The 16391-nt window shown below is 41.5% G+C and overlaps 1 protein-coding gene across 1 annotated transcript; it reads right to left on the minus strand.

Moving 5' to 3' along the window:
• Positions 1-77: 77 nt before the first annotated feature.
• RPS6KB2 (ribosomal protein S6 kinase B2) lies at positions 78-11640 on the minus strand. Its single transcript, XM_014053537.2, has 16 exons — positions 11519-11640; positions 11263-11297; positions 9516-9639; positions 8868-8936; positions 8637-8784; positions 8428-8485; positions 6410-6510; positions 6190-6280; positions 5984-6074; positions 5386-5493; positions 3706-3768; positions 3211-3288; positions 2175-2282; positions 1258-1370; positions 843-1046; positions 78-749 (listed from the first exon to the last, which is right to left on the minus strand). The coding sequence occupies exons 1-15, from the start codon at positions 11591-11593 to the stop codon at positions 881-883; spliced, it is 1428 nt and encodes a 475-aa protein (XP_013909012.2). The 5' UTR covers positions 11594-11640; the 3' UTR covers positions 78-749; positions 843-880.
• Positions 11641-16391: the final 4751 nt, after the last annotated feature.

Raw genomic sequence — 16391 nt, forward strand, 5'->3', positions numbered from 1 at the left:
TTCCAAAAAGCTTGCTCTCAAAAAAACAAAACAAAAAAAAGGCATATTCCCTGTAATAATAAAGCAGAGAACCAGTGGCTGTACATCAATAGTTGATTTTGTAATTGGGCTGGCAAAAACAAAGCAAAACACCCTAGCTCTCTTTGCTTAGTATTTCTCTCTGCAGCAATTCCTAAAACCAACCAACTTTTCTATGCAGCACAACCCTCATTTTTCTGAATATGAGCCAGGCAAGACATTGTGCCATCTGCGAAGATTCATTTGTGGCTAAGGACACCAGTATTTCAGAGACGGTCAACAGCAATCCTGGGTGAGCACTTATCTTGCAACAACCACCACTGAAGAAGGGGTCATTTTTGGCAAATGGATACATGGTGGAAAAAGAAGACAGATAAAGAAGCTTCACCCAGAAGAAGCAGCCTGATCCCTCCTTCCACTTTCTCAGAGTTGCTTTGTTTCCTTTGCAGGTCCTGAGCTTTCAACCAGAGCAGCCACGATGTAAGCCAGAGCATGTGCTTTTCCTCTGACTATCCTCTCTGCAAAATTTCAAGATGCACTCAGACAAATGTTCCTAGGGTGATAATAAGGCAGAATTCTGCTCTTTGCAGCTCCTTTAGTGCATCCCTAATTATTATCTTCCCTCTGAGATTTACTGTAGATTGAACTAAAAGCACCATGGCTGAGTTAGTCCTGAAATCAAGGAAGCACCAACATCAGATATCCCTTTCTCGCTGGGAGCAAAGGTGGCCCTGTGAAGTGAAAGGGAAAATGAGACTTCAAGTCGGGCTTGAAGTCCCATAGACACAAACTAGTCCACCCACTGCCCCATTCCAGGGCTCCACCTGATGATGCGTATCCGGAGATTCCCTTGCTGCCCCAGTTATCGTGCCCGTCCTCGGCCTTTCTTCTTTTTGGTGCCTGAAGGTGTTTTGATGGGCAGTGGAGCCGTGACTTCTAGTACAGGCCCAAGAGGAGTTGCTGACAGCTCCATTAACTCTACTGTTGTGCTTGGCTTGAAGGGCTCAAAGGGTGAGAACTTCAGTGGGCTGCAAAAACAAGCACAGGTTAGAGTTAAGTCATTTAAAGTCTTGCTTCTGGCTCTGATATCTGGACAGAAGAGCAAACAATACCCTTGGAGCCAGCATTTCCCATGGGGAAGCAAGGACTCAGTAGGCACCACAGCCTTCCTGCAGTCAGCCCCTTGAGGAACATGCCCCAAAGATCTAGACTTTCTCCAAACTCTGTTTCCAGATTTACCTGACAGGTGTGCGGGGGCTGCTGTTGAGTCGCCGTGGAGATCGCAACTTGGGTTGGAAGGAAAACCCTTCCTTGATACTTTCCAACACAGATGGAGCTACGTAGGTAAATCCCTAAGGGAGGAACACCTGGTCAGTATTGCTATGGTCATAATTTCATTTCAGGATCTGGGTTCAATTATGTTCGTTCTTTCTTTTGATCAACAGTGAGGAATTTGTGGCCTTCTTAATGTTTCAAGCAACAATTCTCAGCAACTCCTGCTAATGTGGCCAATAATGGTTGCTGAAAGTTGTAGTTCAATAACCTGGAATGCCTAAGTTCCCCATTTAATTTCTACATCAAATGTTAGAATCACCTGCTGGATTCACCTAGGTTCCCTTCAACTCCCTTGCATGAAACATATGCTTTAAAATGCTTTTTATTTTTGATCTGCCTGTTTGCTAGGAGAGGATCATCTTTAAGACTGCAGTTGGCAAGGGGGTTAAGAGTTAAGTCCCAAACCAGTGTCCATGGAGATTCTCAGTCATCCAGGTACTGGTTATCCTTTCAAAAGGCAACTGGACTTTCTTTGTTTTCTTTGAAGATGTTTCACTTCTCATCCAAGCAGCTCCTTTCATTATGAACTAGTTGCCTTTTGAAAAAACACCTTTGGGATCTCAAGCCAGCTCTTAAGAAATCTTTTTTCAAAGCAGCAAATGGTTGCAATCTAAGACTTTTTTTCAAAAAGTTGAGAGTCACCACTGAATTTTTGCATTGGTCTTATTCCCAGCTGGCATGTGGTCCCCAAAGGTTAGTCATAGGGAAAGGAGCACCTGGGATGAAGAAGGCTCAGCCCACTGCTTCATAATAGGAGTGTAAAAAATTATTTTGCTACCTCCTCTTTCTTCTCACTATAGTTCCAGCTGGTTATTCCTTACCAAAAAAGCCTGATTGGCACTTTCGCTGAGTGTGCCATCGTCAGGACTATCCACAGGTGTCTGGCGAGTGAAGCGGGTATCAAATTGGCTGACATCATCTTCTGATTGCTGTGGAGGGAAAAAGATGTTCTGGATAGCTCATCATATCACCATTTAGCCTTTCTCATTATGGATGAATTCTAGTCTATGTTAACATCTACACAAATGAAAGGCCTTTCTTTTTCCAGAAATTTTGTGGAGAAGTATGGGTTGTTAGCACATGATGTAAAGGAGCTATACTGTATAATGAGATTAGATATCATACAGTTGTCCTTACCAAAGGGAGATAAATGAATTCTACAGTGAGGGTAGAATCGAACATGTTTAAATTAAAGTGTAATGAAGATCTGCACGATGATGTAAAACAGTCAAAGGAGCATGTGAAGTGGGCAGGTATTAGCTTGTTTGGCTTTTCTTTGCACAATAAATAAATATACCCACCCGCAGTTTATTAGAAGGAAGCAACTTAAATTGAGCTATTCTACTCCATTTCTGCAACTTTGTCATGGCTCCATCAAAAACTATACTGGCAACAAACAGTAATGCAATCCCAATTTACAGCTGATTTTCGGGTCTCTGCCACACGTGGGAGACGCATGTACATGCGCATGCACAGGGGGTAGCGCACCCCCCCACAGCCCATTTTTGGTCTCAGGAGGCTTCAGGGAGGCCTGCTAGGCCCAAAATGGGCCACAGGGAAGGGGGCGTCAAGCACACATGTGCGGGGTGGCTGGGGTAGTGCGGGGGGGGGGTGTCACATGTGCATAGGGTGGGGCCCACGGGTGTGTCACACGTGCACTGCATTATGAGTGTGGGCATGCGCACATGTGCTGTCGCACACGGGCACATGCTTTCAGCACACATGGACCAAAAGGCTACCCATCACTGTTATATAAGCTGCACATCAAGACCAAGAGAAGGCCCATTACAGTCGGGGAGAAGACCATAAAGTAGAGAAAAGGCAATAATAGGAAGGACTGAGATGATGTGGTTCTACCAAAGATGGCCGGAATGGTGGGTCAACTCTCCTGGCCAACAAGTCATCCCAGTTAACTTGTCGGAAGAATGGATGTTTCTAAAAAGAGAAAATAAAGAATTCAATACTATCTAAAACACATGAAAAATCCTCACAGTTCTCATATTCCAAATCTCAAATTTCTACAAAATTATGAACCTTCTACACTTAAAAATGCACTGATATTCACTTCTATGGTAATATCAAAAAAATTCTCCGTCTCCCCCACCCCACCCCATAGCTTGCAGCTGAAGGAAGCAATAACTTTAATTGTTTTAAGCATTTAATTATGGTTTAGAGAAAGAACAGTGCAAGGTGCTGATACCCTGCCTTCTTTCGAGAAGATAACCCCATGCTTACAACAGTCAAAATCACCTTCAGATTTAACTTGCTTGTCAAAAGGGAAGAAAGCGCCTCAGAATTTCAAATTCTTAAGATTCATCCAAAGAAAACCTGCCCCTCCCCAATCCACTTTACCTGCACATCTCCAGCATCACCTGGCCCACCCCCGATTCGTTGATTGGGGTTCCTTTTGAGAAACTAGGGAAGGAAAGAAGTGTGTTTTAAGAAATACTGCTTTGGATAATGCCAAAAGGAAAAATAATTCTTTGAGAACTTAAAGAGTACAAAACTTTCCATTGGGACAGCTTCACAATAACCTCCATTTCATCCTGATTCAGGATGTTATTCACCACAGAACTGGCTTGGCTGGATCTCTTTCCACACAGAGGTTCTCACCCAGCCCTGCCCTCACAGTAAAGGCCCCATTCCTATTCTGGCAAGAGAAGCAAGTCATTGGCACCACTGCATTCCACTGAAATGAGGCTCCCCATCCTTCTTTGTAGTCCACCTTTGAGCGCCATTCAGTACAGGTAGTCCTCACTCACCAACTCTGGATGGGACTGGAAACTCCATACTATGTGAAAAAATAATATCTGACTTAAGACATCCGTTCCGGCTGTGGTCCAGAAGAAAATAAGCTGCGACTATTAAACCCAACACCACATGATTTCAACTTCTGACTTTCCCATTGACTTTACTTGTGGGAAGCCAGCTGTGAAGGTCGCAAAGGGCAATCACATGACCACAGGAGCTACACCTGTTTTAAAAATGTGGGCCAGTTGCCAAGTGGCTCAAATTGTGACCATGTAACTGCAGGGATGACTGCAATTTTGAGGATGGGTCATAACTGCAAAGAGCCATTGAATAAGCAGTCGGCAAGTGAGGACTACTTGTAATCCAATGTGCTTGGCGACTGGGCTGCTACCTCTTTCTGTTCAGCCTGGGCCAAATAGAGCAAGTAGGTGAACATCAGCTGAGCAGGGCTACTCTAGTGCTGTAAATGGTTCCTTCTTCTGAGCATTGGTGATGAGAGAGACCGGGCTTCCTCCTCATTCTCAGCTGAGGGTAATAAAACAAATAGGTCACTAAAAGGAAAGAGCAGCAGCTAACTTTACTTTTATAGGAAAGAAGGAAACAGAATACCAGCTGTGTTTACTCTGAGTTCAGGAAAAGGTGACCACTGCATTCTGGGCACTTGCAAGTACCCACATTTAAGAAAAAGAATGGCAAATCATGCACTGAAAGATGTGATAGGAAGGAAGCTGCTCAGGTACACACTGTATTCTGAATCGTCATTCTGTGAAGGGTGGCATTTACCAATCATGTGTTAAGCTTCTCTTCCCTCTAAAATCCAATATAATGCCCAGTACAGATCTTCTCTTTGGTGGATGTCAATGCACTAAACATATTCCTAGGAACATATGAATGGAATGCCTTGAGGATAGATTTATCAGCCAGCCAACTTAGCTTTCAATGATGAAATTCATACAGGTATTGTTAACCTATGGCTTTATTAATGAAATCTTCTTTATTAATTTATTATGCTGATTACTGAAATCTCTGGGTAGTTTGCAGCAACCTTCGTAAACCTGATGCCTTTCAAATAGGCTGGACTTTGATTCTTATCATCTGTGGTCAACATGGCCCTTAGCTATGTTGGAAAAAGGAACACTGGATTGGGAAGACTGCTTGACAACGACAGTAAAATACCCGGGAGGAGAAGCCAGTTATTAATTTTATAATAATTAATAATATAATAAGAAGATTCAAAATTCCAACCAGTGTAGCCCAATCTTATGTGATATACAGTTATACCTTCCTGAGCAGATCCCGAGCATCTGAAGTCAAGTAGGGCGGAAACATCAACTTGCCTTTCAGGATTTTGTCAATTGTCTTTTTGCGGTTTTCAGCGGTAAATGGAGGCTGCATTAACACAAAGGGCTTAAGATAAATGATCCTGAAAACTCAAGGAACAGTAGATAGTAGAGTAGGCAGAGGTTGGGAGAGAAAGTAAGGGGAAACAACAGATAGACAAAAGAAATTGGCAGCCAATTCAAAGAAAAATATAAGCATTGTCCCTAGGTCCAGCCAGTGGGTTTTTGCCTGGGCCAAGTAAAAGAGATAGCAAGACAGCCAAGTATCACTTCAGTAGCCCTGTTAATGGTTTAGTTGGCAGATCTAGTACTGCTTGTACTAGTTGCCTTTTTGTCAGAAACTGTGTAGTGTGTTGATTAGGATAATAGGGCATTCTTCCTACTATCCTTTGTCAACAGCCAGCTGACCTCAACATGAGAATCTCTGCAATAGTTTATCTGTTATCCAGTGAGAACAACTGATTGGCGATTCTTCCTTCCCTCCCTCCCCACCACTGCATCCTCTGCCTGCCTCCAAAAGCAGCACAAGCCAGACTTGCCGATCCTGTGAGCATGTCATACATCAGGGTACCAAGGCTCCACCAGTCAACAGCCCGATTGTGGCCACTGCGCATCAATATTTCTGGGGCCCTGGAATTGAGGGCAGAGAAAGAAATCAGCGCATAATGATTAAACCAGTTAACCTCAAATTGAAACTAATCCAGAACAGGTACCCTACAGGTGCTCATGAGCCTTCATCACCTACATGTATTCTATAGTGCCACAAAAGGTGTGGGTGACAGCACCATCATGGATGGATTCCTTGCAAAGCCCGAAGTCTGTCAGTTTAATGTGCCCTGCAGAAGAAATTGGAATGTCAAAGTCCTGTTACAGTCCCGGTTGGGATCACAGAGTAGTACAGATGACATTCAAATTATTATGCATCCTCCCACACTTCCCTCTGTAAACAAGGAAGCTTTCCCTACCTTGGCTGTTTAGCATTATGTTCTCTGGCTTAAGATCCCGGTAAATGATGCCGTTAAAGTGGAGATGGCCAAGAGCCAGGATGATCTCACTCAGATAGAAACTGGCAGAACACAAAAGGGATCTGATCAACAGCCTAACCACAATCAATCCATATAGCTCTCAGAAGGTGCTTCCTCCTTTATCTGTGAGGGGTCAACAACCCATAATGAAAGCTGGTGGTGAGAGTCTGATTTCACTGAAATGATTCGGGGGGGGGGGGTGTCTTCAACTTTAAGCCATTTATAGAATTGAGGAACTCAGCTGTCAGAAAAAGACCTTGAGATGAAATTTGGCACTTTCGAACTCAGATGAAAATATCTACTTTCCACTTGGGAAAACAGGAAGGATCAAATGGCGTCTAGTATTTTAAACAACAGAGATTAACAATCCTAAAATCTTTTTTGAACACATTCTGCATGTTCAAGGAGGTGGTGTTTTGCAGGAATTCAATATTTTAAGCTTATCTGCACTTTATTTCCTCCTATCTTCCCACTTCTAGCTCTAACTTCTAATTAAAGGATGGGGGCATTTACAGAAGAATCAGTAGGAGAACACAAACTGCCACATGCAATTATGAGACTGGGCAATCTGAGAAGGGAGGCGGAAATTTGTCCATATATTTAAATAGGGACCTTCTTTCATTAGTCAACTTCTCCCGGCCTTCCTCACTTGGCACTTGGACACTGCTTTTACATATCTGAAAACTGATATGTTTTACATATCTGAAAACAACTGTTTGTACATTTCAAAATGCAGCAGAAATTATCTACATACATTTATTTGATATAACCTCCTCACCCATAGCCACTTATAGCCAGGAATAGCAAGGAAGAATTGAGTCTCATCAGCATACCAAGGATACCTTTCAATGAACTGGCAGATGGCCTCTCCTTGTGGTTATGTATAAATGTTGACTAACAAGAAGACTCAGTTTTGCGGAACCTGTCTTGGAAGCAACATCCCACATGTTGACTGAAATCAACCACTAAATAGCAGCAAACTCATCAAGCTCTTAAGGACAAGAGATGTAATAAGACCAGGGTGTTGCCATGAAGATTATCCACTAAAGCACCAATGCTGTTTACATGCCATATCTAGACCTGAAGTCTGACTTCAAGGGATCCAGATAATCCACCTGTAGCTAACTTGCCAACACCACTCCACAATAGTTTCCAAAAATGGAAATTGTATAAACATTGTCCAATACAACTGGATCAAGAGATAGTCTCTTAAAAAGTACATGATCACATTGCTATGGTGGATGGCACTGCGCCATCTTTTAGAAAAGCATTAACTACTTCCCATATCCAGCCACATACACATCCCATCAGGCCACTTGAAAAAGGCCAGGTGAAAAATCTGTCTAAAAAGCACTAGAGCAGTGGTTCTCAACCTTCCCAATGCCGCGACCCTTTAATACAGTTCTTCATATTGTGGTGACCCTCAACCATAAAATTGGTATCTCGGTTCCTAAGACCATCGAAAATATGTGTTTTCTGATGGTCTTAGGCAACCCCTGTGAAAGGGTCGTTCGACCCCCAAAGGGGTCCCGACCCACAGATTGAGAACCACTGCACTAGAGCCACTTCTGGTTATATGTGCTCACAGGAATTCAGAAAAATATTGCTAGATCTCACCATTGCTGTCTTTGGCTAGATAGCACCCAGATCTAACCAAATAAAATTGACTTTATCCATAAAGCATCCTGTAAAAAATGTCTGAAATGACCCATGCCTGTCTTCCCATCCTTAGCTAAGCGGAATTGAATCACTTTGAATAGGATCCCTTGATAGGACTCAGTGGATGTTTCTGAATGACTGCAAGGTACAGAGAGATTTACTCTACTCTAAGATTTCCAGTTGCCTCCATTGTCACCTTACTTCCGGCCATGGTACCTCCTTTGTAAGGAGACAAAACCTAAGGTGAACACCAATCTTCATGGCTATTCCAGTTCAGCTTAGGTAGCATTTTCACTAACCAGGCTGTGTCCTCCAGGAAGATGCCTTCCCGTTCCAGCTGCATGAAGAGTTCCCCTCCTATGAAGCAAAGCACAAAGAGATATCATCAGTCTTCTCCAGCAACGTCTGACCCAACCTCTAAAATCTACCACAGAAGAAGAATCAGGTCCCAGGTTTTTGGCCAAATCCACTGCAATTGTTTCCTTTCCGTGAAGCTTCGTTTCCATACCACTGAGACATTCCAGGATGAGGTAGAGCTTGCCACCAGTCTGGAAAGCATAGATGAGGTCTACTATGAATGGGTGTTTGATGGCCTCCAGAATATTTCTCTCAGCCTTTGTGTGTGCTGTGTCCTTGGCATTACAGGCAATCTTGGCCTGGAGGAGATATTCAGAGAGAATTATGGTCTCACAAAGATATTTAACAAGGCACACAGAGCTGTAGATAGATAGATACTTACTTTCTTTAACACTTTCATGGCAAAGATTTTCCCAGAATGTGTGCCTTGTACTTTCCGCACTTGAAACACCTAAAACACAAACGGAAGCAGTAAGCAAAATATTCAAGTGAGGAACACAGCTATCCGGCAGAGGAAAGAGCGAGGAAAGAGAACTGTCTTCTCTTTTATGAAAATCAGATACCAATAACACAAACATTGGGTTTCCCTACTCTTTAACATTGTGCACTCAGCCTCTCTTAAAAAAAAACACCTAAAAACAAGCAAGACCATTAAACAGCATGGGGTGAAGGCAATCCAGAATAATATTCTCACACTCCTGATTAGAAAGCTTTAATAGCAGTGCCTTCTGATTAATTAAAGGCTTTTACGAAGGTTTTCATCAGCTCTCCACTGATAGTCAGCATGGTTTCTCACAATGCAGTAGCTTACTTCTCCCAAAGAGACAAACCAGTCTAAACTGCACCATTTCAGACTCTGGATATGCAGTTCCAAGATGAATGCTCTTCCATACAGAAACAAATACATTTATTTCCCAAGATTCTAGGCTAATGTAACTACTATGCTCTTCTACTAGAAAGGATTTTTTTCTCCCAGTTGGTTGAGGATTGAACCCTCTGCCGACATACTCACTCTTCAGGAATTTCTCACCTTGCCATAACCACCCTTTCCCAAAACACGTAGTAGCTCAAAGCAGTGGGGCCCAATGCGTTCTGGGCCATTGTTGACGCTGCTTTCAGATATTTCAATTTCCTCATAATAACCTGGCACAAAACTGTGGAGACAAGAAAGAGATTAATCCTATATCGCTCTGCCTCCCAAAAACCCAACAACATATAAATGAAGAGCGAGGCAAAAGTGTGAGACTTTCCAGAAATGAGGAGGGTCCAATTTTTGAAAATCAAAAGAAGAGAAGATGAAGAGGTAGCAGCAAAACTGCATTGTGCCTTTTATGAAAGTACAAGTCTGAACCTTAGGATAAATTAAAATTCAAAGAAAAGAAAGTTATCTATATCTGCCTATTCCTGCAGCTATTAGTAGAGAGCCAAGGACCCCATAAAGTGATATGGGATGTGCACAGTATTGGGGAAGATACTGATATTAATTTATATCAGTATCAAAGCCAAAAAGAAATCAAGGAAATTTATTATAGCTATGTGATACTATAGAATACTCCAGATACCATTGTGCTAAATGTGACATTCCCATGGGGAATTATGGTTGCTAGTATCTATACCAAAACCATGATCTCTGTCAGTCACAAAGTGGCAAGCAAATTCTGCTTGTTTTGTTCAATCTACAGAGCTATAAATGAACAGATAAAATAATATTAGAATGTTAATTGAAGCCACCTAGTTGGTTTTTCATGCCTATAGGAGGACTAGAACTCAACTCTCCCAGTTTTTTAAATCACTACACAAAACTGACTATCTGGATGCTTAAGTGGAAACTAGATGCCTCAATTTGCACGAGTGTTTTTTCATTAAGATTAAGCCATCTTTGCCTACATTCACCATTTTATAACACTCCCAGACACTCTAGGGTCAGTGAATAGATTGGCTTTCCAAAAATTGCTTTTAGCACAGACTGTGATGACCATTCAGTTCTCTATTCTACAATGGTGGTGGTGGCAGTGGCGGTGATTGGTTCAGATGCCAAAATGCCCAATAAAGGAATAGGAATGCATTTGTTGAAACAGCTAGAAATCCACTGTAAATGCAAAATACTTATGCCATCACCACCATCATGCTGTGATCTGAGTATCTCCCACAGACTTTGAACTACTGCAGATGACAGTTTTAGGAGCTCAATGCTGAATTAGTGGGGTCTCAGTCTCTGAGTCAGCAAGGCAGACACTTTGATTTGTTCTGATAATTTACAGTCAGGGAAGCAAAGGAACAGACTTTATCGCTGTCATCAGGAATTTAACCGGGCCAATTTGTAGTGAAACAAGGACATTTCATGTCCCCTTGAAATGTTTACATCTCCGCTCTCAAAATGCTGAGACGTCACTTTGCTTATGCAGCACCTAAACATCTCATCACATGTTAGGTTGACACAATTTGCATTCTGCAGTTCTTTCCCCAGTGGATTGTCTTTGATCAAGGATAGGTCCCACTGTCTCCAGCCCTACAGTATTCTGTATGGGGATGATGGGAATTGTTGCCCTGCTCACATGGTGAGCAAGTTAGAAGAAGCCATTTTAAAAGAATGGAAGAAGTAGCTGTTGACACCATACTGGAGGGGGGGACACGACAATTTCACCCTTTCTTGCCAACCTATTTTCCAATAGTGTGTGGGTGCATCCACCACCTAAGAAACCCAGGAGAATTCCGCCCAAAGGCAGACTGGGATGACACCAAGAAGCAAAACAACCTAGAGCTGGCAAGGTACTTACTCTGAGCTACTGCTACGAAAATCGGGGTCCACTTCCTAAAAGAGACAAGCGGGGTGGAGGGAGACACAGAGCAGATGATCAGGAGCAGCAGCAACACGGGGGATAAACGAGGTCTGCCCACACCAACCCTGTCCCACTCGGGAGTCACCCCCACTGAAGTCCTTAGGAACTGTGCGCTGGGCTCCTGCGCCCTTTTTCCCTTCTCCTCTGGCTGGACCCACCCCTTTTTCCTCTATCATCTTCCATCCCGCCTCACCAAGGCCCCCAGTTCAGGCTCCTCCCCGTCGCTCCCTTCCTCCGTTTCCAGGTCGATGTCGAAGACGCCGGCCATATCGGGGGCTCCCCAAGTGCCCCGTGGACTTCCGGGCCACGCCCCTTTGCCTCGTCACCGCCTTTACCCCGCCCAGCGATGCCGTCGTTTTGGCGCAGCGAGCGAGAGCCGGATGGTTGTGTGTGGTTGAGCTCACGGGCGACCTCTAGCGGGCTTGCCTGACAGGAGAGGAGGGGAGAAAGCGAGGTTGACCTTTCGGGTAAAAGGATGCTTAGGTGGAGTCGCATGTTAGTGTAAAACTGGTTGGCCGGGATGAGCCTTCGCTGCAAACGGAAGGACAGGAGTGTATATATACAAGAGTCAGTTGGTTCAGCTGGGTGGCTACAGACTTGGAATGAATTAATGAAATAATTTTGTGTGCGTGTGTCATACTCGTTGCCAACTATATGGGATGGTATTTATACACACAGGCCATATAGTCGGCAACGACTAGCAGAGTAAAATCCACAGACTCCTTTACCTTTTATATACATGTGAAATATATATATTTCACATTATATATATAACTTCCATGACTTCCTCAGACTTTCCTCTACAGCTGTGTTTTCCAAATACGGCAACTTTAAGATGTGTGGATTTTTAATGTCCAGAATTCTCCAGCCACATCTTAGAAGCTGCCATATTTTGGGGGAAAAGCAACACCACCTGCTTAAGACCCAGGGTAGATAAAAATCAATGATTTTTTAAAAATTGGATTTTTAAAATTTAAATCTGATTTGTTTTATTTAAATCTGATTTTTTTTTATTTGTATCAAATTTATTTTAATAAACTGCTTTTGGAGTAAAAATCTAAGGTTTCTATTTAAGATACATTAATAATTTATTCAGCATGAAATGCAGATAAGTTATGTAGCATGAGGCTATATATTCTGTTGGGACTGTCAGTGACTCAACAGCCGGTCAGAGATGACAGTTGCTCTTTAAAAATTATGATTTAAATTGAGTTAATTTAAATCAAATCCATCCTGTTTAGACCCATTCACTCTTTTTCATATATTTGTTCTGCAAATCTGCCCTTGTTCATACTGCACATTCAAACAATCTTACACTACTTTTCTACTGGTTACTGACGTATTCAATCCACATTTATTGATTACTCATTCTTTTTCTTGCTTTATTGTGCGCACTTCAACAACCATTCCTCTGTGTTTCATACTTCTTCTGACATCCAGCTCTCACTCCCATACACAAAAGCAGACAGGAGAATGTACATTTACACAACCATTTTCTCCTTTCATTCAATACTCTTTCCTTGCAAGAAAGCTACTATCGGTATCTGAGCATTTCTAACAAGGTCACAGATTCATTTATTTTCTCTCCTTGTTTATCTTTCTGTATAACTCATATAACTTTGTCCAGTATGACTTCTTCATGGATTTATTACTTAGTCATTAAACTTCGGTCCTGCCAAGAGCTGATGGCAACGTACACTAAATATAGCTTCCATTTATTTCTCCCACAGCTCTTTGTTAGAAGACTTATTGTCCCAAGTTACTGGGTGAATTTCTATGGCTGAAGGTTCTCCTGAGCCTACATCTTCCCAGCCTTAGCAATAATACCTGGCTATATTGAAGAATGTTAATGATTTTTCTTCTTATGATGGTAGTATTTCTTTTATGACACCACTAAAGACAGTTTGTCCCAGATGTAGATATCAAGTTGAAGACAAAATGGTACAATAGCTATATTAGGTGTCTCCCAAAACCATGTGTTCTAGGGTTACAGTCCCCACACACCAGAAGGTGCTATTTTGGAGAAATAGCATAAACTGATGGAAAACAAAGGGTGTTTGAACAGATTATTAAACAAATGTTCAGCCACAAATTATGCAGCATACTGAGGAATCAAAACAATGTATATATTTGCATGTAATTGTTGATTTACATAAATGCTTGGCAATCGAAAGAGAAGGAACTAGTAGTCCCTTTTTAGCTTTTTTCAACTTTTGATTCTAGTTACCGTAGTTACCAAATACATGAAACAAGTTGACTTTTTATGTGGGTACTGAGTTTTGACATTCTAAACGTTTCTGACTATGTTAAGATGTTCTTTATGAATGTTCAGGGATATGTTGGTGATGTCTAAAACATAATTCATCTGCCTCTCACCTAACTGGCTAGATAAACATAGGATTTCTAGATTTCTCTCTGTGATCAGAAAATACAGGTAGTCCTCATTCATTTAGTCACAGACATTTGAAGCTCAATCATGGTTGTAAGTCAAGGACTACCTTTATCATTGTCTGCTGAGAAGCACACATAAAATAAAGTTCACTCCATAATAACTGTTGAGAGTCCTTTGTGATTAAGGCACTTTTGTAATTGTATTATGGAGATGTAAGGATAGGTTGGTCGACTTGCTAGGATGGAAGAATCTAACTTGCTCCTAAGGCTTATTACAAGTGTAATATGCTGCGATTAAGATGTGATGTTTTTTGGAAATGCTTTTTACTGCAACTCAAATATCTCTTACAATAAAAAATACCAAGAGGATCAATTCATCCACTGCTATAGATAGAGCTGAATATAATAGCCACTCATTCCTGTGATCTTGATTTTAACAGAGTGATAGAATCAAGATCATGGAAAATGTTATGTATAATGCCTTGGTAAGGCGACACTTTAAATACTTCATCCAGTTTTGGTTGTCATGATGTAAAAAAGATGTTGAGACTCTTGAAACAGCATAGAAGAGCAACAGAAATGCTTAGGGAAATTGGGTATGTCTAGTTTAATGAAAAAAAGGATTAGGGGTGACTTGATAGCAGTGTTCCAATATCTAATGGGTTGCCACATAAAAGAGGGAATCAACATATTTTCCAAAGCACCCGAAGAAAGGAGAAAAGGTGGAAACTAATCAAGGAGAGAAGTTATCCAGAACTAAGGATAAATTTCCTGACAGAACAATTAACCAGTGGAACAACTTCCCTCCAGAAGTTGTAAATGCTCCAACACTGGGAGTTTTTAAGAAGAGACTGGGCAAACATTTGTCAGAAATGGTATAAGGTTTCCTGCCTGAGCAGGGGGTTGGACTAGAAGACTTCCAAGGTCCCTTCCCACTCTTGTCATCCTATCCTGTCCTGTCGGGATAATGCTTGAAATCGCTAACTCTGGAAAACCCAAGTCTTATTGAATTTAAAAGAATTTACTCTTTAGTTAGTGGTGCTTTACAATCACAGATTTTGTAATATGGTCTTTTTTAAAAGAGATAATCTGGATAGGAGTTTCATTCCCCCCCCACTGAGCCTTAAAGCCTGTTTGTTATACAAGCAAACAAAAGCTCCCATTCCAGAACTTTTGATCAAGAGATGTGAACCTTCTGAATGTCAGCAGACAAGCCCCACCTTTTCTATTGTATTTTACAGAAATCTTTTCTTCTTCTTAATCTACTATGGAGAAAGGAGGTGGGATTGCCTTTAGTCCATGGAATTTAAGAGCTGGTTGGATCCATACTTCCATAGAACCCAATTTGAAAGATTCTAGTCTGGTAGCTCTTACATAGAATTCTGTATTTCTTCAGGCTTCATTTTACCAAATGATTGTTGCTTGGGTGCTTCCAAATTATGAACCAAGAATAACTATGTATTCATAATGTTTCCTAGACTGCATCACCAGAGGAATAGTATCAAGATCACATGAAGTGATGAAGTGCTGCTTTATACTGCCCTGGTGAGACTATACCTGGAATACTGTGTCCAGTTCTGGTAATTGTGATACAGAGATGTTGAAATTCTAGAAAGAGTACAGAGAGGAGCAACAAAGATAATAAGGGACTGAAGGCTAAACTGTATTAGCCGCCCAGAGTCCCTGGGGAGTGGGCGGCATACAAATCTTATTAAAGTTGCAAAGTTGCAAAATTGTATGATGAACGTTTGACAGAATAGTTTAATGAAGAGCAGGACTAGGAGTAACATGATGGTAGTCTTCTAGTACTTGAAGGACTCTAACAGAGAACAGGGGGGTTGACATATTCTCCAAAACATCTGAGAGCAGGACAAGAAGTAATGGGTGGAACATCATTAAAGAGATACAACCTAGAACTAAGGAGAAATTTCCAATTTCTCCTTAGAACAATTAATTGGTGGAACAATAAATTGGTGGAATGGCTTATTGCCAGAAACTGTGGGTACTCCAGAACTGGAGTTTCTCAAGACGACATTGAACAGCCATTTGACTGGAATGGTATAGTCTCCTGTTCAAGCAGGACTAGAAGATCTTCAATGCCCCTTCAATCTCATTATTCTATGTTAGAATAATTAGTTCCCAGCTAAACATTTTGGATCCATAGTGGTGTTTTTTTTAACTTCAGTTGATACCATCATCCTTAAAACTTGCTTTCATTTTATTTTTGGTTTCCTTGTAGGTAAAGGAGGTCACTGAGGACCTATCAGAGAAGTTAGTGCTCTTGTTAGTGCTGAAGTTTTTTGCAAAGCTACCAAGGAGTTTGACTTAGTATTTTGCTTAGTTAACTAGAGCAGTAAAACTCCCAAGGAAATAGTTTAAATTTTCTCTTATTCCTCTTAGATATGATTTCAAACTCTGAATGGAGAGAATTTAATTTCACCATCCTTGAACTCATAGAACCAGATCCATATTTTGCAACTGAAAATGCTATCTTTGAAAGGGCTATGATTGTGATATTGGGTATCTTCTTTGCATGCATAAGTTTCCTATTTTAATCTCTGGCACCTCCCAGTAGGACAGAAACAGAATGTTGTCTGAAATCCAAAGTATTGCGAGTTGATATAGCAACGATAAGATAGGTGATGGCTAGACTCTATACAAAATAGCGGTCCATG

The sequence above is a fragment of the Thamnophis sirtalis genome, unplaced genomic scaffold (genome assembly GCF_051295495.1).
Source record: "Thamnophis sirtalis isolate CommonGarterSnake01/CBP01778 unplaced genomic scaffold, rThaSir2_p1.2 scaffold_1, whole genome shotgun sequence".
NCBI lineage: Eukaryota > Metazoa > Chordata > Lepidosauria > Squamata > Natricidae > Thamnophis > Thamnophis sirtalis.